Source organism: Macrobrachium rosenbergii, chromosome 13 (genome assembly GCF_040412425.1).
Source record: "Macrobrachium rosenbergii isolate ZJJX-2024 chromosome 13, ASM4041242v1, whole genome shotgun sequence".
Classification (NCBI taxonomy): Eukaryota; Metazoa; Arthropoda; class Malacostraca; order Decapoda; family Palaemonidae; genus Macrobrachium; species Macrobrachium rosenbergii.
The window spans coordinates 11,273,310-11,292,377 of NC_089753.1; the positions used below are offsets into that span (position 1 = coordinate 11,273,310).

The 19,068-nt window shown below is 41.3% G+C and overlaps 1 protein-coding gene and 1 non-coding gene across 13 annotated transcripts in view; both read left to right on the forward strand.

Annotated features, from left to right (window-relative positions):
• The window catches only part of dom (domino), a 190,307-nt gene that overhangs the window by 11,757 nt on the left and 159,482 nt on the right, over window positions 1–19,068 (forward strand). For all 12 annotated transcript variants that reach the window (XM_067114216.1, XM_067114220.1, XM_067114224.1 and 9 more), the window contains 5 exons: window positions 7–1,297; window positions 12,291–12,721; window positions 12,840–13,299; window positions 13,511–13,726; window positions 14,973–15,147. In XM_067114216.1, the coding sequence (XP_066970317.1) occupies window positions 7–1,297; window positions 12,291–12,721; window positions 12,840–13,299; window positions 13,511–13,726; window positions 14,973–15,147 (2,573 nt within the window). The remainder of the gene's footprint in view (window positions 1–6; window positions 1,298–12,290; window positions 12,722–12,839; window positions 13,300–13,510; window positions 13,727–14,972; window positions 15,148–19,068) is intronic.
• Window positions 2,320–2,423, forward strand: LOC136845386 (U6 spliceosomal RNA). Its single transcript, XR_010855169.1, has one exon. It is a non-coding gene; the product is annotated as a U6 spliceosomal RNA (small nuclear RNA).

Genomic DNA, 19,068 nt, shown 5'->3' on the forward strand with positions numbered 1-19,068 from the left:
TTGCAGGGCCCGGTCCCCACCAGCAGTAGTAGTAGCAGTGTCGCGGGAGGAGGCATGGAGTCACAGTTGGCGCAGCCACAACCTAGTCCGTTGAAGGGAAACATCATGGGCTCTGGTGATGGGGAGCTTGTCAAGTTGGCTGATAACAGCAACGTTCACACGTACACTCCCCATTCATCTCCAGTTCCCCCAATACAGGCTACAGCAGTAGCTGCGGAAGTAACCCCTAACTCTACTCCATCCTCCTCCCCTCGAAGACCACTCTCACTTTCCTCAGAACCTCCTGCCAAACGTATCAAAATAGAAGACAAACCAACAGACTCCTTAGAGTTAAGAAAAGTAATTATTGAATGGAAGACTAATAAACTAGAAAGTGTGAAAGAAAAGTACAATAGTCATTTAGTCGAGAAATTATTTTTAGAAAACGTTGGTAATCTCATGGATTACCAAAGTTGGTGCAGGCGTCCTCCACGGGAATTTTTGAACTATATTCGTCAACACAAACTAGAAGGCGATGAGTCTCTTGAAGCCAAATTTACCACTCCAAGTCCATTCCAGCTTGTCACTGGGGTGCAGGTAAAAACAGAAAATACTCTGGGTGCACAGCCTTCTCCTAGTAAAGCAAATATGGGCAACCTTGCAAAGACATCCACATCACCTGTTAAGCCAGGTAAAGGTCTAACTGGTGTTGGAAGTCGACAGAAAACATTATCAACTAGTGAAAATACAACAATGGCAGCACAGCAGGACCAAATGGTGGAGAAAGCTAGGCAGGAAGCTTATGTTGTGCAACGCATAGCTGCCTTGCGAAAGGAGGGTTTGTGGTCAGAAAAAAGATTGCCCAAAGTTCATGAGCCTCCTAGACCAAAAGCTCACTGGGATTATTTGTTAGAGGAAATGGTTTGGCTTAGTGCTGATTTTGCTCAGGAACGTAAGTGGAAAAAAGCAGCAGCAAAGAAGTGTGCGCGCATGGTACAGAAATATTTTATGGATAAGGCATTACAGGCACAGAAAGAAGAAAAAGAGAAAGAAATGAGGACTAGGAAAATTGCTGCTTTTATTGCAAAAGAAGTACGAACATTTTGGAGTAATACAGAAAAGTTTATTCATTTCAAGATAACAACTAAGTTGGATGAAAAGAAAAAGAAAGCGTTAGACCAGCAACTCAGTTTCATTGTTGATCAGACAGAAAAATACTCCTCAATGCTAGCGGAGAGCATGAACAAACCAGCAGTACTTGACTCCGCTGCTGTTTCAACTTGCACCACTCCTTCACAAGATGCAAGAATGTCTGATGGTATGTCTTTTTTGGTTTTACTCTGTTTCATTATTAAACTTATTATTATTAAGAACAACGTACTATGATGCTGCAACTGATTTAATTTTATCTTTATTCCAATGGAAGATTTAAAAATGTTTTATTCCAACTCAGACAGCATTCTAAGAATGTTTTAGAATCAGCTTTATATACTCAAGTATTGTACCTAACTCAGTAACTCAAATGATAGTCTAAAATGTTAACGGGAAAATTTATTAATACTGTATATTTTTAGCAGAAAGGGAACATAGTACTGTATTACAAAAGCACTTATTTTTACTGTTGAAAAATATAAGCTTGGCATTTAATTTGTTTTAGGTGCTTGTGGAGTGATTTCCTTTTAGGGTTGTTTTTCCTGTGAATTCATTTATTCTATAGACATTTCAGAATGTTGATGTTCCCTTGCACTGCACAATGTAGCTAATGCTGTTAATTCAATACCTAAAAAAAAAAAAGGCAGTAAAAGTATATTTTATGTAAGTACCTTACCAAGTAATTACATAGCTATAGTTTCTAACTAGAGTGGCAGCTTAAATTAAAAATTCGCTGTAGCACTTCGATTGTTTAATGTAGGTAATGTAGGTGACCAGTCCCGCCCACGAATGGGAATACTTGGAATGACTTAGCAGACAACCTCATTCTGTTTCTGCCCTACTTGATATAAACATCGAGTATTTGTAGCAGCTTTGTTCATTATTTTCTGGCTGTGTAACAGGATTTCCATGAAGTGTTACTGCTTTTTTCGAGTAGCCTTCAAGGTGAAAGCTTTCAGAATCAGTTTTTTCTTGTTTTGTTATTTGTAAGTTGATTCAAGGTCATCAATTTCTATGCTACTGTAGTGAATTTGCAATCAAGATTAAACATCTGCTTATCATACTTTCCTTTGAAGAACTGAAAGTGTAAGGGCAGGAATGTAGTAGGAGAGTAATTGTGCTTAATGTTTTAGTTGCGATGAGCTTTAGGAAGGAGACGTTCCCAACAACCGAGAACCGTGCTCCAATACTTGCTTTGGCAGATCATGTACTAAAATCAGAACTATATAGAGAAGATTAGCATGGCCCCTGCGCAAGGATGACATGCAAATCGTGAAGCATTACTCATACTGAGCTCCAGCCTGGCTTCCAGCTCACCTGGCACCATCTCATACTACGTGCTCCCAGGAGTGTTTGCCTGGCGCCAGCTCTCGCACCCATCTTTTCTCCCTTGCTACTAGCTCTCCTATTTTTTATCCGTTTCCTCCCTCGCTTCCTTCCTGAGCCATTGCCAGTCTTGTGTCTGGGTTAACAGAAAATTAACCTTGTAACAGTGAAGTGTTGTGCAGTGGAGGAGGTGACTATCCAGCTTGCTGGTTCTCCTAGACTTAAGTCACTGTCATACTCCCCTAAATCTGGGAGGAGTCCAATGGAGGCTGGTGGGAACTTCCCTGGGTAGTTGGCCCCTCAGTCAAACCTGTTGCACATTCCCAGGTATTATCAGACAGCCACTGAAGAGGCGCTTTGATGGATGTGTAGTGGAGGAGGTGGATGCTCATCCTGCTGGCTCTCATAGATGAACATCCCTGTCAGACTCCCCTAAATCTGGTAGGAAGCATACTGGAAGTCCAAGGGAGGTTGGTGGGATTTGCCCACTGGTAGTTGCCCCCTCAGTCGAACCTGTAGCACATTCTTAGGTATCAGAAGACAGCCACTGTAAAGGCTTCTTGATGGATGTGTAGTGTTATACAGCCACTGGAAAGGCGTCTTGATAGATGTGTAGTGTTATCATCCCTCGTCAAATTTGTCGTCTTCTTGAGCACCTGGCATCCTACTACTGTCTGGTGCCAGTTCCTGTTCTCTTGGCGCCTATTCCTGAATGTCCAACATTAATTCCCGGGTGCTCGGCACTCCCTTTAGTATCCGGCATGAGAGCTCCCATCCCCTGCTCTCATGCGCCCAGCACCAGCCTTCTAGTGTCTGGCACCAGTTCCTCTTTAGTACTTGGCGCCCGTCTTTACTAAGAACACTGTTGTTCTTTCTTGAGTGCGAGTGCCAGTCTCTGATTGAATCCCTCGCTCTGTCTTTTCAAGTGGCTGGTGCCGGTCCCCAATCACCAGGCGCCAACTCTTCATTATCAGACTCCCGCCTCTGAGTGCCAAACAGACTGCTCACAAGTGTTTTGGCTCTCTTCAGTCTGTTCCACCTTCGCCTAGAGTTCGAGACGAGCCGACGTTGCTCCCTTTCTAGCGACAATTAGTGTCTCGGAGTCCTGTCCTTTGCAGACAGGGAGTGTTGTATCCCAAATTTATGAGCTTGTTCAAGAAATCTCCCACCTCTGGTATTTTCTTCATCCTCCAAGAAGTCTCAGGGAGTTGGGAGTTTGACTTTTGTCGAAAAGGTAATAAGACAAGTGTCTTTGGACTTTCCTCCCTCTGGTGCTTCGACGGAACTAGATCTCCTTGTCGAAGATCTTGTAAAGATTTTTTAAGTATAATGTTTTTTCTTGACTGGTAGCAGGAGCACTGGCTAAGAAGATAGAAGACTCCCAAGTGTTTACTGAGAGACATTTCCTCAGATTGTCTCTTGAGTCCTGTGCTGTACGGACAAGGACAGTTGAGAAGGTTTTTAGAAATTTCTACTCTTTTCTTTGGAGTCTCAAGAGGAGAGAGCTTTGGTGCTCCTTTATTAGTGTGAGAGCCACACAATCTCAATCAGCCCTGCTATTTTTGCTTACAGACCTACATCACCTCTTCCTCAGAACACAGCTTCCTTCGCAAGAGTCAGCTTTTTGGATGTGTGTCTCAGCTCTCGGAATTTTTTGGCTTTCCTTCTGCCTAGAGAATCACAGCTACTCTCAGAGGGTCTGCTAATTTCTAGCCCCTTTTTTCCTCTTACTCAGAACTTAGGTAGGAGAGTCTACTGGGGACTCTGTCGTCCACCGAGACGTTAGTCAAGTTAGTTAGACTTCATATGAGAGTTGCAATTCCATCATCCAGTTCCAAGGTTTCCAGCACAGACAGAAAGTGCTGTAACATTTTTTGGTTCTTCACTGCCACTGAAGGTACATGCAGTTGACGGTTGCCATTCGTCGCTTCCTGTCAAGCGGTAAGGAGGCTAGTTTCATCTCACAGCCTTCCTGCAGTTTCGCTGTGGTTCCCTCTGTCTCTTCTTCGGTCCAACTTCCTTCAGAAGGGCGATACCTTCTCTCGTGAGCGTTCTTTTGTTGGAAGACCATGCTTGGGCACCAAGCTAGAGGAGAAGGCTCCTTGAACCCTCTCGGACCAGCGCTCCCTAGCGGCATCCATTCCCAGCGCCTGGAATCAACTTCCAAGCTCCTGGCTCTAATTCCCGAACGCCCGACCCGTTCCAGAGTGCACTATGTAGCCAGTACAGTACTAGGCTCCCGCCGCCGAATGCCTAGTGCCCATGCACAGACTATTTTTCCTGTTTAAAGGGTTGTGTGTGACTGCAGAAGAATTCATGACTCCTGTTTTTGGACAAAGCCACTGTTATCATGTGCCCAGGCTTTTGTGTCTTATAAACCTTTCAGGCCTTTTATAGGCTTGCCAGATATTAGTTTCTGCAACGTACAGTTCCACATCTGTCTTCGGGCTGTACGAGGTGTCGTTGAGTCCACACTAGGCGTTATTGAGTCCAAATAAGAAGTCGAGCCCACTTGGATATCCATGTGTCCCCATAGCTGTCAAGAGTCAGCAGAGTTGACAACTAGTCCATACAGTTGTCTGCAAGTCTGCACGATGATCTGCAGGTTCGCTCAGTTGCTTGCTAGTCCACAGGGTCATCAGCGAGCCTGCTCCCTTTTTCTCTTTGAATAGAGAACAAATTTCAAGACTGAGACGAACCAGACAGTCCTGTCGTCCATTCTCCAGGGTGATTGGATGGAGACCTTGGATATGCAGGGTACTTCCTTCCATGTCCATGTCCAGACTTCTGAGGGTATCTCAGGTTCGTCTGACGAGACAGGATCTTCCAGCTCAGGGATCTAGGCTTCGGCCTCTACAGCACAAGTCTTCTCTCGAGTCCTCGCGCCTCTTACATTTGACATTTTCTGACTATGAACATCAGTTTTCCTGGATGACTGACTTCTTCGGTTCCCTTCGAAAGAAAAAATGCTCGAAGGTTTTGAACACAAGTTAACTGGGACAGGGAAACACAGCCGGACTCCGTCGTTTTTCCCAAAGCCCCGGATTTAAGATGGACCTACAGTGGTGGCTGTCTGAACTAACTGTCGGAAGGGAAGTTCCTTCATCCTCTGAGACTAGTTGTAGACTTCTTCCCAATCCCTTGATCTAGGATGGGGATCCTGTTTGGGGAACTGGGAAGTTTCCGGGACGTGTCCCCGGAAGAAAGGAGCCTTCACATATATGTCAGAGAGCTGAAAGTGATTCGCTTAGGGCTTCAATGCTTCTTAACCCTAGTTCACTCCTAGACTGTGGTATTCCATTTAGACTAGACCACAGTCCTAACGTTTATTACTTTAGCAAGGAGTCTCTCTCATTTTCTCTCTGCCAAACATCGAGAGAACTTCTGCTGTGGACAATCAAAATTGAGTTTTCTAGTCTCAATTTATTCAGGCTAACTAATAAGTTCTAGCGGACGAACTGAACTGTCAGAAGCTTGTTCTTACTACCAAGTGGACCTTGAATCCCCTGGTCTGTTGGGATCTGTGGAATCTATGGGGCAGGCCGACTAGCATGGGCAGCAAGTTCGGTCCAATTTGGACCCATAAGTCTTTCCCACCCCTCAGCGTAGTCCAGGAAGTGCTGAACAAGTTTCAGGCTCATCACATCATTACAGTGACCCTCATTGGCCTGTTATGACCCGTGAAATAATGATTTACGAAACTTCCACGGTTGTTGGTGGACTCTCCGTGACTCCTTCCCCAATCCATGTCTACTCAGTCAACCTCACTTGAAGAGATAACAGACTGTTCAGTAGCTTGTCAGAATGAAGGGTTTTTTTCTAGATATACTATAGGGACTGTTGCAACGCAGACATCAATCTTCTAGCTCTGTCTACCAGAATAAGTGAGCAATTTTCCATAGCTGGTGTCTCAGACTCTACGTCCCTCCTTTCGAGACATCTGTGCCCCAAATTGCGGCTTGCCTCTTTTATCTGAGGAGATCTAGAATATCTTGTATTCCTCCATTAAGGGGTGTCGAGCTATGTTTTTAAGCAACTTCATAAAGTCCTTTGGTTAGTCCAAGCAAGGAAGGAAATCCGGTCTCCTGGAATCTGGACGTAGTATTGAAGTGACTGACAGGTCCCTCTTTTGATTTACTACTCTCCTCTTCTCAGAAAGGACCTTACCTGGAAGGCTATCTTCCTGGTGACCTTGGCATCTGCTAAAACGTTTTAATGACATCCAAGCCATTGTTCTAGAGTAGGTGTTTTTCACAAGGAGACACGGTTTGCTTGTTTACCCTTGGATTTTAGCCTAGAACAAGGACCTATCCAAGACCTGGATCTGTTCTTTCTCCCTTAAGACCATGATGGACATCCTTGGCTCTGAGGAAGATTAGAGAGCCCTCTGTCCAGTTGGAGTTTTCAGGTATTACCTGAGCAGGACCGGAAGAGTAGAGGGCCATCCATAACCTATAGCGTTCTGGCAAGGACCCATTTCGACCTCTGATTAAGAATGCATTATCCTTCATCCTAAATGGACTATTTTTTAGACCTCTCTCAGAGTCAGGAGCTTCTACCTCAGCTTGCAGGTACAATATGTCCCTTCCATTCTGCAATCGACTTACTTGAAGTGTAATCGATCTTCGCTTCTGACCATTTTTAATGAAAGTTAAAATAGTGTTAAATTTTGCAGTACCTTGGGACCATCATTAGTAACTGGTATGGTATCATGGGAGGAATCATAGGATTTTCTCCTACTATCCCTTTCTCCTTGTAGTAAGGCATCTGTTTTGGGGAGCGCGGGGATATAATGTACTTGGAGCACCCACCACTCTCAGTGGACAGGTTGTGGATGTATTTCAGTGTAGGTGACAGTATTGTCTGGTTGTTTTTTATATTGGTACTGTGCCAAGGGCAAGGGCACCTATTGATGCTTTGCTAGCCATTGGAATACTCCTTCGTTGCAAAGCTCCCACTTAAGTAGAGGCGCTCCATGGGTATACCGCCACACTACTACAGGTTAAGGTGAGTACCAGCCAGGGGCAGTATTCTCCTGCAGTAGCTGTCTCAACTGGTAAAGAAACAACAAGCATTGTTTTCAGTGCTGGCAACTTTTCTATTTCAATTTCATTACATGACTTAATGTTTTGAGTAGAATATGTCCATGTAACTCACCACCTATCAGTGTGGAATCAGCTATGTAATTACTTGGTAAGTTACTTATATAAAAATGACATTTTTATAATAAAATAAAATTTTATATATACTTACCAAGTAATTACACAATCAGAGCCCACCTTCCTCCCCTCTGATAGACATACGACACAAACAGAAAGAGGTTGTCTGCTAAGTCATTCCTAGTATTCCTATTAGTTGGCAGGACTTCACCTACACTAAACAATCAAAGTTTTACTGCGAATTTTTAATTTGAGCTGCTGCACTAGTTAGAAACTATAGCTATGTAATTACTTGGTAAGTATATTTATAACTATTTTTTATTATAAAAATGTCATATTTTTACAATAGCTAAAGCTTTTTAATGAATATCTTTGAGGGCCATGACTGACAAGCAAGAATTATTTTAAATTTATAAGTATTAATGAATTTTCTAGGAGGCATCAATGTATATCTTAGTAAAACTTCCAATTAAAATATCTGGACTCCAATTAGAAGGAGAGAATTGATTTTATTGATTGAGGTTATTCATGAATGGAGTGTGATAGGTAATATCTTTCAAAATAGAAGGGAGTTTTGTGCTATAGAATTAAAACTTTAAAAAGTGATCAGGTTTACAATACCAGTGACACTCATTACCACACTTTCAGGGTTTTCTCAAAGAACTTGTTCTTAAATGAGAAGTGAAAGTTGGAGGAAGGTTGAGTTGAAACAGTTGAACAACTAAATTGGAAGAAACCTAAGGGAATAGATGAAAAATGAAAGGCAGAAAGCAATGCAGGCCATATTAATACTGTAAAGAGTCAAGCGTACTGTTTGTGGCATTCACTCAAGTCACTTTGCGAATGCTACAATCCTTTCTCACATTCTTGTCTCCAGAGACTTCAATCTTGGTTCAAGATTTACATTGCATTTATATAAATTACACTTCAGAAACAGTAGGGTAATAGGTCTTCCAACTATTTCTGCTGTTCCTGCTTGGGAGGTCAACTTTTTGACCCTCTTACTATCGTCTGCACCTCCTCTTGCACTTGGTACTTCATCATACCCCTTCTATGACCTATCCTTGGCTGTTATAGGAGAGAAAAGTGAGATTTGGGGTTGGAGTAACGTGAAGAAGCAGAAGTGCACTTCCTCCCATTTTTCTGCCCCTTCCTCTTGTTGGGAGAATTAGTGGTAGTCCTGGAAGGCCTCTCATAAGGTAATCCATGACGTGTATTCATTACCCTGTGTCTTCCCATTCTGCTTGGGAGAGGGGGACTGCCCCAGACTCTTTTTGTTTGTGCTTTGTTGGATGTTTGGCAAGGAGAGTCAGGTCCTACACTCATGTTCTTCAGAACCTGTTCTTGGGATTGAGGGTTCTCTACCTAGGGCATTCCCTGTTTATCTGGGTGTTCCTCTCCAGAGGTAATTACATATGATTGTAGGGCTCATCATTTTGACCTCCGTGGTCTCTGCTTGGTAGGTACCCCTAGGAGAAGAACAGTTTGATCTGCTGATTGGAAGGTTCCCTAGCCTCCAACCAAGCTGGTAAGCTACTCTTAATGCCAATGAAGTTGGTCACCGTGGCCTCCTTCCAGGCAACAACATGGCTCAGCTTGAGTTTGAACATATGTATTGGCTTTGCCATCACCAGTCATCCTAGGGTGACGGTGTAGTTCTAGAGGTTGTTGGTATTGTGTTGAAAGGGGTTGATTTTTTTCTCTCGCCAGTTTGCTAACTTATGACTGAAACTTGTCCTCGGTGTCTACATTTTTCTCACAGTATTTGGTCAAGAGTAACCTCAGCTCATGCAATGATTTGATGTTGGAATCTTCTTTATTCCTTTCAAAGAGTGAAGTTGAGGCAGGTGTGGAGAGGAGGCATTGTTCCTTGTTCTTTCAGTCACCTTTGCAGTTGATTGATTTTAGTTTCCTGATAAATACCAGTGATAATTCCTTTTCCGGTGAATGCCGATGTTTTGAGAGTTCTTTTTCAAGGGAATTCTCATTCTGTTTTTGCAAGGCTGTCACTGTCATTTATCTGGCATGAATCTTTGTCAAGACACATCATGGATTCCTCTGATTGTGTAGGTATGCCTAGGTCTTCTTTGTTATTGAAGACTTCATTTTATTACCTGTCTCCAGTTTGAGACCAGATATCACAGAGCTAATTGATCTTACGTGACAGTGGAAGGCATGAAAAGGCTCTGTCTTCAACCAGTTGGGGTGCTGTCAGCATTTACGTGGGCATTAACCATTTAGTATGCTCCATCTCTGAGTCCAGTCATGTTAAATAGACATACTACAGCAAAGTCAGGAGTGATTATCTGTCAGTTTTATAAATTTAAATCATTATTATTTTGTTTTCATTTTCGGGGTTAGTGAAGTAGGTACAGTATAGGCATTATACATTTAAGAAATGTAGACAAAGTATGCCGTTAATTTTATTGGGTGTTTGTAAAGCAGTCCTCTCATTATGTCTGGAGTGGCACAATGGTTGTTGTGACATCATAAGACATACTGAAGTTGGGAATTAGGAAAACAGTGGTGTGGAAGGAGTGACGAGTTAGCGGTGGTGGCAGAAGGTTGTGAGTGCTCTCGTTTGCGGTTTGTTGGTTGGTTTGTAAGTCTTTCTTTTGTTTTTTGTGGTGTGAGCTGACTTGGGCGAGAAGTGCAGCAGGAACAGGTGTGTAAATTGAGTAAATTGAGTTGGTTGGGCTGGGTGTTTATTCAAGGAGAGCTTGCATTTGATGTGTGTAAATTTATTGTGAACAACAATTGGGCTACCATTGAAGATTTGCTTATGCTTAACGAGGTGATCATGAGGGTGGAGACTGACATGAAGCTACATTCCAAGGGTAGAGCCCTTCGAGGATTATTACATGGAGTATTTTTTGGATGTGTCATCTGCCAACCTTGTGGGCTATGGATCTCAAGGAAATATGACGCTCTTGGTACAGGATGCTAGTGAAGAGAAATGTCTAATGTTCGGGCAGACAAGAAAGATCAGAAGAGTTGTCAAGACTTATACTATCTGCTGAAGTATAGGTGCATTATGAGTGTGCTGAGGTTGCTGTATATCTTCTCAGCAGAGTTTGTTAGGTCTCTTGTTGTGGAAAACTTATAATTAAGTTTTTTCAACAACAAGAGTCTGGTGGATGCCCTATATTCTTGTAAAAGCATAAATTGCACATTGATATTGCCTTGACTGAAAGGCTGGTTGCAGCAGTCGGCAGGGTATGTGGTAAAAGACTGGGTCGTTGATGGTATTTGAGCAGCCTTAAGTTTAGTTCAACCAGCCTCATTCATGGAATCTATTGTCCACCTAAGAAGAAAGGCCATGTGTATTAGTGTGTGATGTGTTGTTAATGGACTGACACCACTGGGTCACAGGACGTTGTGAGGATAGGTGATAGACTGACAGACTAATATCAGAGATCATGGAATGAGGTTGTGTAATGCTGCGATTGGTTGTTTAACTGAGGATGCTTTCAACAACCAAGGCGTTTTTTCTTGAACAGTATGTTTGCAACCCGAATTTTGCGAGGTGGGAGACTTTTGAGTATGAAGATTCTATTGTATTAGAAGCTACATGTTATGCCTTCAGTTAATTTTCAAGGGTCATTTGACCATGTGGGTGCAGGTGATTTCATCTTATCCATTTTTGACGAAGTACTAATGGTGTGTTTGTACAGAGGACGGAAAACTTTGGAAATATTCTGATGAATGGTTGATGATTAACAAAGCTGCAGTGGCCCTTTACATGCTGGGTCATTTGTGGGGACAATGATGTCTCGATACCGACCATATCTTCAAGGGAAGCCATGTACTTGAGTTAGCCTTCAACTCCAGAACAGTGTGATTTTCTGACCAATTGGCATTGGTAACCCTTAACCTGGCAAGAAAAATTGTCTTTTCCAAACAGAATATTACAGTAACTTAGTGAGTTAAGGACTCACCAGTTCTCGTTAAGAAGTGGAAGTGCTTCCACTAGACTGTGAAGTGACCAGATTAAATTTCAGTGTTACCACCTACATATTCAAGCATGCCAAATCCAAGGTTTCCCTGAAGGGTTCTTGATAGCAGCTCTCACAGACTGGGAAGGAGGTTTATTTGTCCATCTGGAATGTTAGGCTCCTCTTTACCAGATAGACTTCACTGTTTGTGTAGCTTGCACAAACCTGCACCTCAAATTCAGCATAGCTAAATTCAGCAGCTTGGAAGGGTGTATATTGTTTTATTCCCTAAATAACTGAGTGTGCGCACTGCTTTTTTTTGGGGGGGGGACATCCAAAGGTTGGCAATTCTGTTTGCTCCTCCCTGGGGACTATTAATCTCAGAAATCTTGTGATTGGGTAAAAACTTCATATCCATTGTAGTGGTGGTGGTTTTCCAGTCGATGATGGAACTCTCCAGAACACTAAGATGTGTCTGGTCAGTGTTTGCTTTGGCAGTTGTGATAAGTCTAATAAAAAATAACATTTTATTTTTAGACACCTAAAAATTGTAAACATTTTATTTTTAGACATATAAAAATTTTACAGCTTGACTTTTTCTCTGTTAATGGTAATGTGTTTGATACTATGCAGTGGAAATTCATAAAACTGCCAATAAGCGAAATTGATATTTGTATGTTTTTTTAGATCTTGATTTCTGTTGTTTCAATATCACCGACACATTCATTGCTATTTGCAGAGGAATTCCAGCCGGAAGAGTCATCTGACGATGATGAGGCCACCATTGCTAAAGAAGAGGATAACCCAGAAGAACAAGAATCAGAGCTACAGCTCTTGCAACAAGAATCTGAACAAACCATAGAAGACCTTCTGAAGGATCTCCCTGAGGGTTATTTCCAAGAGATTCAACAGTCCTGCAGCAATTCCCCTGAACAAATACCTGAAGAAATAACCCATGAAGCTGATGAGGAAATAGTAACCGTTGAAGATAAGGAAGACAAGGAACCAGAAAAGGCCGAAAGGAAAGGAAAGAAGAGAAAAGCAGAATCTGAGAATGCAGATGAGGATTTCAAAGCTGATGAGTCAGGTGAAGATGATGAAAACACCATTGAAGAAGAGGAAGCCAAAGAAGGCGAAACAGACCATCAAAAGGAATTAGCAGAGCTTCAGGTTAGTTTTGCAGGTGTTCTTTTTTTAAGGTGGTTATTATTGTATGATGAATGAGCATTGTTGTTGTTTCATGGAGAATCAACCCTTATTTATTACTTAATGTTTTGCATACACTTAGGCTGAGAATGAAATGTCCGTTGAAGAATTAAGGAAGAAGTATGTAGAATTGGCTGCAAATGCTGAGCCGATGGAAAAAGATGAGTCAGAAGATGAAAGCAGTGAGGAAGAAGAGGAGAGTGAGGATGAAGGGGTGTCTGGAGATGATGAAAAAGAGGATGGGGATAGTGACGATGAAGAGGAAGAAGAAGTGCCAAGTGATGAAGAGGAAGAGGATTTAGGCCTTGGTCTTGAAACTTTGATGGAGGAAGACTTGGAAGAGCCAAAAGGAGACCGGGAAAAAGCAGACAAGGAACTCCAAGATGCAACAGCTGCGGCAGAAGCATTGCAGCCCAAAGGCTTTACTCTTTCATCCACATCTGTTACAACTCCTATCCCATTCCTGCTCAAACACATGTTGAGAGAGTATCAGCATGTTGGCTTAGATTGGTTGACAACCATGTATGACAAAAGGCTAAATGGTAAATATATTCATAACTTTTTTTAATATAGTTGTGTTTAAAAATTAGTATAACCTGACCAATGAGCTAAAATCTTATTGTGTTTCCAGAAGTTTTATTGATTTAATTTCATTATATGATTGCCAAATTAGTTTTGTTTTATTTATGGTAGTGTTTTCACTTTTGGTAGTTTTATAATTTGAAATTTAAAGTCTTGAATGTTTCATGTTAGGTATCCTTGCTGATGAAATGGGTCTAGGAAAGACCATCCAGACAATCGCTCTACTTGCACACTTGGCTTGTGAAAAGCGGAATTGGGGACCACACCTTATAGTAGTGCCAACCTCCGTTATGTTGAATTGGGAAATGGAATTTAAGAAATGGTGTCCAGCTTTCAAGATTTTAACCTACTATGGTACTCAGAAGGAGAGAAAGATGAAGAGGCAGGGTAAGTCATAAGTTATTCTAATTTCATATTGGAATTTCATTGTATTTCTTTGGCTGCTGTTCTTGCTAAAGTGCAATAGAATGTATTTATATTGTTCTATAATCACATTCTTTGCTTTTATTTAGTTTTGACATTGCAATAAATTGTATGTCATATTACGTTACAGTAACTATAAAAAATACAGCCCATTTAATGATGACTTTTTTTTCCAATTTCTAGCAGTAGTGAACTTGAGTTTTCATTTTATATTGAACATCTTGCAACACTTTGTATCTTAAGTTTTGCAGGGTTCTTCTCATATGGTTAGAAAATGTTGGAGAGGGTTAGAGCAGTTAGATGTTTGTGTATTTGATCCTGCCCCATTCACAGAATCTGAGTATGTTATGTTTTGTCCTCCAGTGTGCATAATTACTAGATATGCCTAAGAAATCCTTATCAGTCGTGAAGAAGACAAAGATTGGTACATTATAGACAAGCAGGAAGTGTGACAACTGTAGCAAATCTTTGACAGTCATAGCCTAAAAGATAGGCATCTCTAAAAGTTGTGTTTCCATGTGGTGCCAGCCTTTCAACAAGGCTAACTTAAAAATAATACTGCAAAGTAAGAAAGGCTGTGGAAGACCATAAACAACTAATGAAAAGACAGACAACTTTATCAAAAGGATTGCAGGAAACAACCATCATTTCCAGCCAAGATTTTTAAGGCAGAAAATCCCATCTCATTTAGAAGTGTCTCAAAAGAGCTGTTTGCTGAAAGACCTAGGCACCCCTCTCTTGTTGCTTGAAATAAGCCTCTCCTTTCAGAAGCAGTGGCTTGTCTTAGACTTAACACTTCTCCATAATATAGTCTCTGTACTTGTCCATAATACAGTCTCTGTCTTCTTTGTGACTGATATTTATTTCTTTGGCATGTTTAGTCATCAAGCATAGCATGCACAAATTACAAAGTTTTTTTGAGTAAATGCACATACATACAAACAAATCCTCTGACTGCTTATCTAACCCTGTCTGTCTAGCTGAGAAGGCTCCTGCCATTCCCATACCCATGGTGATGCCAAATGTTTAACAGAAGGAGGAAACTCAGTTTGCTCCTGCAGAAATAGCAATAAAAGTTTGAAGGCATATTTTATCATTAAATGTGGTTACACTTAAAATTTTTTTGCAGTGACTCTTTCACAGTAATTTTGTGGAGATACTGAAAACCTGGCATATTGAAAAATAAAATTGTATCGGAAATTATTTTCAGGTTGGACAAAACCCAATGCATTCCATATATGTATAACATCGTATAAGTTAGTGATACAGGACCACCAGAGTTTCAGACGGAAGAAATGGAAGTACTTCATTCTCGACGAAGCTCAGAACATAAAAAATTTCAAATCTCAGCGTTGGCAATTATTGCTCAACTTTCAAAGCCAAAGGTAAATGAAAATGTTCACAGTTCTGATGGAAATACAATCCTACACTTTTAAAATTGGAGTTACTCTCACAAGGTGCCAAGATGCATTTGCAGCATCCCTTCATTCCCTGGCTTCACCCTCCTTTTTCATTCCCTGTACTGTACCTTTGTTCATATTATGTTTTTTATATCTTATGTACTTCCCACCCTCTCCTAACAATTGTTTATTATTTCATAGTGCAGCTGCAAGATTTTCCTCCTGTTACACGTATGAAACCTTCTTTACTCTCAGTTTTCTTTTCATCGCTAAATGACATCTTAGGTCCAGTGCTTGGTCGTTGGTCTAAATTTTATATTCCGTTCATTTTATTCCATTCCATTCCATTCCATTGACTTGAAAACAAAATTCTGTCGCTTAGGTCTATGGCTTGTCGTGACCTCTTGCGGCCTAACTTGTCCACTGTGATCTTAGCCGTTGGTGTGTCTGGTTATCTGTGACTGTCTCCCATTGTCATTGCTGAGATTGTCTTTGTATGCACCACTTGTGTAAGAATAAATTGTTGTGTGTCCTCCTTGCCTTGCTCATTGCAATAGCATCCCCTCACATCTGCCAAATTTCATGCTTGTTGTGCAGTGTAGTAAATTTTTTCTAGGGGAAGAGGTTTTTTCTGGTTTTTTCTTTGTCTTTGGTTTGAGCCACTTGGGTGACCTCTCTTTGTCTTGCGGTGTTGAGCATCCTATGTGAGCCCCCATTGTGTGAAATGGCTTCTTTGGAGGAAGTAAGCTTGATTTCGTATCAGGACAATTACCCGGTGGACAGTTACCCCCATGGACAATTACCCCGAAGACACTAAGTCAGCTTGAAACCATTTAGGAAAAAATTTATAACAAAAATTTTCAAAATTATTTAATTGCACTTAAGAAGTGCAATTAAGCTAGTAAGTAATGAATGAATTGTATTATGGTTTACATATTCGTGTTAAGAGAGGTTGAAAATGAAGAACTACTATTGTATGAATATTTATTAAAAATTTTTTAAAAGTTGAAAAATTCTTAAAAGAAAATAAAATGAAAAGCAGAAAAAAACAAAAAATAGTTAAAATCATACAAAAAGCTAAACTGGAAAGTAAAAGAAAAATTTTTTTAAAAATGCAAATTATACGCAATAGATCGTAAATATTCAACCAGATCTCTGTTTCCATAATTTTCAGTAACTGAAATAATACGGGCTGAAACATCTAAGTATTTCTTTCGAGATGGCTGTCTAGCAAAACCTGCAAAAGATTGAACCATATGCATTTGTTGTAACCCTTGCTCTCTTTTAATGTATGTTATAAACTTCCAAATATTTGGATGGCAACAACCAACATTTGCCAAAAAACTCCTGTGCCACCCTTCCACTGCATTATTTGTTCTAGGAAGTTCATCTGCAGTTCTGTTATGCATATTCCACAACTCTATTCCAAACAATGGTTGCGCCGTCGTCCTCTTCGACATGGACGCCCTAAGTAGGTGTCTTCAAAGTAGTCTTGCACTTCGTATGTTTCAGGGGAGAAATTCACACAGGGTTTCAAATGATTTATCAACATCACAAGCGGTACTAGAGCTAAAGCGGCTATCATTTTCATCGCGATGGAAAACTCTCTATCATCTTGGTATCGCTGCTGAAATCCATTAGACTGAATTTTCCTGTATATGCTTTGGCAAAAGTGAAAAAAACATCCCTTTATTTCGGTTTGGAATGCCAGTTTTAAACTATTAATCATGGCTTTTTCAAAGTCTACCATGATAGTCTTTGGTGCTAAATCATGTTTCAGTAGTTTCAACTGCTCCAGTAAGTTCGAATAAGTTGTTTGGCTTTTATCAGGCAAAAGAGCGTATATTAAAGGCACTGAACGATCATTTATCAATGCATGAATTGTGTACAATTGTGAAAAGATTGTAGGCACTGTTTTGAACGTTCCATCTAGCGACCAATGTGAGAATTCGTTTCTCAACTGGCCCAGAGTCGAAAAGCAGAAAATCTTGACCATCCTGTGTTTTGGTCTGCTCATCTGTTAAAACAAGTTCTTGGCTATTTAAAGGCAACGGTCTCGAAAGAGATAAACGTTGTCGATGGCGTCTAATGTTACGTCTTAAATGATGAATCGGGTGGTAGAGTTGCTCCCGTTTCTTCATCAATGGTGCTACAAGCTTCAGAAAGAATTACTTGCGGTGTTTCCTCGGTCTCGATGGCTCGCTTCTTGACCTTTTGGATAGTTTTTCGCAGCTATAATTTTTGCTTGAGATGGCGCGCATGGGTGTGGCTATGAAGCCTACCAACAACTTCGCTTTGCTGCATATGTACTTTTACTTTAGCTTTGCAACTGGCTTTGTTTCTTCTTTCTTCGCACTCAAACGACACTACATCATTAGCCAAATCTTTCTGCTTAACATATAAATATCCATCAAGCACTAGTCTGTCTTTTCCTCTAGAACTTTTGATAAATTCCATGTTGCTTAAGGGATCTCACGGTTTCACTAATGCAAAGAAAATAGAGAGTCAGCTTGAAAACATTTAGGAAAAAATATCTCAAACAATAGCGGAAATTATTTAAATGCACTTAAGAACAATTAAGAGAGTAAGTAATGACAGAAACTATTTAATTGCACTTAAAGCAAATGAGAGTAAGTAACAACATAAACTATTTAATTGTACTTAAAAGCAATTAAGAGAGTAGGTAACGACAGAAACTATTTAATTGCATTTACTGAGATTAACGTCAATTTAATTAAGGGGGTGGTTGTCCTAGGGGGTAGTTGTCCTAGGGGGTAGTTGTCCTCGGGGTAATTGTCCATGGGGGTAATTGTCCTAGACTCGCTTGATTTAGGTGTTGTGCAGGCAAGGACAAACTGTGTAGCAAGTTTATGTCCCACTTAGCAGTCAACCTGCATTCTCTTTGTACTTAGTGCAGGGGAAGACTGCATGAGAGAGGAACAATGTGACGAGTGCGCTGATTGGCAAGAATTGCAGTGAACGCTCTAGGAAAAGAGTAGGGAAAAGAAGACTGTTGCATCCTCTAGGGAGGCTATCATGAGCTCTTTGCCAGTGCCTCCTTCAGCTCAAGCCTTCCGTAGACCACCTCCTGCATCTGCCCCTCTCCCTCCTGTGTTAGGAAGTGCTCAGCCTCATTGAGGGGAGATGATTCACCATTTGGTGAGCTACTTAGCTAACCCAAGGTCAACCCAGTTAGCTTCCAATGTCAGGAGAGTTCCAACTCCCTGTTCTAGTCATGGGAAATTGGAACTTGCCTTTGCCAGAAAGTCCGTCCCCCTCAACGAAGGCTATAAAGTGAGGTGAAGTGACAGCCACCAAGAAGAGGACAAGACCTGGCTCCATGACCTCCCCCTCTGTGAAGTATCTGCATTCAGAGAGTGAGAGAGGTCTGAGGAAGCTTCAAGATTCAGAGCAAACGAGGAGATCTTTTTCACCTCATCAGTCATCTCCCCAGTGTCACGCAAGTAGTGTCTGAGCAGATTGGCGTCAATGCAGAGCAGAACAGTTGACCAGAGTCATCAAGGCAAGAGCACATTGAGGGACAGCGTTTTCAGCAGGAGGTCCTGATCACCAACGGGTGTGGGACAGGAATGGAGGATTTTCCTGTCACAGTGCCTCCACAGCTCTTCTAAGTGTTGCCATTCCAGGGCAAGATAGGCAGACAGGGCCTCTCATTCCCAATCATAGAGGTGAGACAGAAATTCAAGTCCTCCATCAGTGGAGTCATCACCTCCCAATGCCAACTGAAGTAGAAAGAGGTCCTCTCTGTCCCTGGTGTTACCAGAGTTTAGCCCAGTGGTTACTGTAGGTGCAGAGAGAGAGGATAGAGGGCAAGCAGGACAGTGACCCTCAACGTAGTCTTTCTCCTCCATTAGGGAAACCTTTATCAGCCACTCTGATGACTTT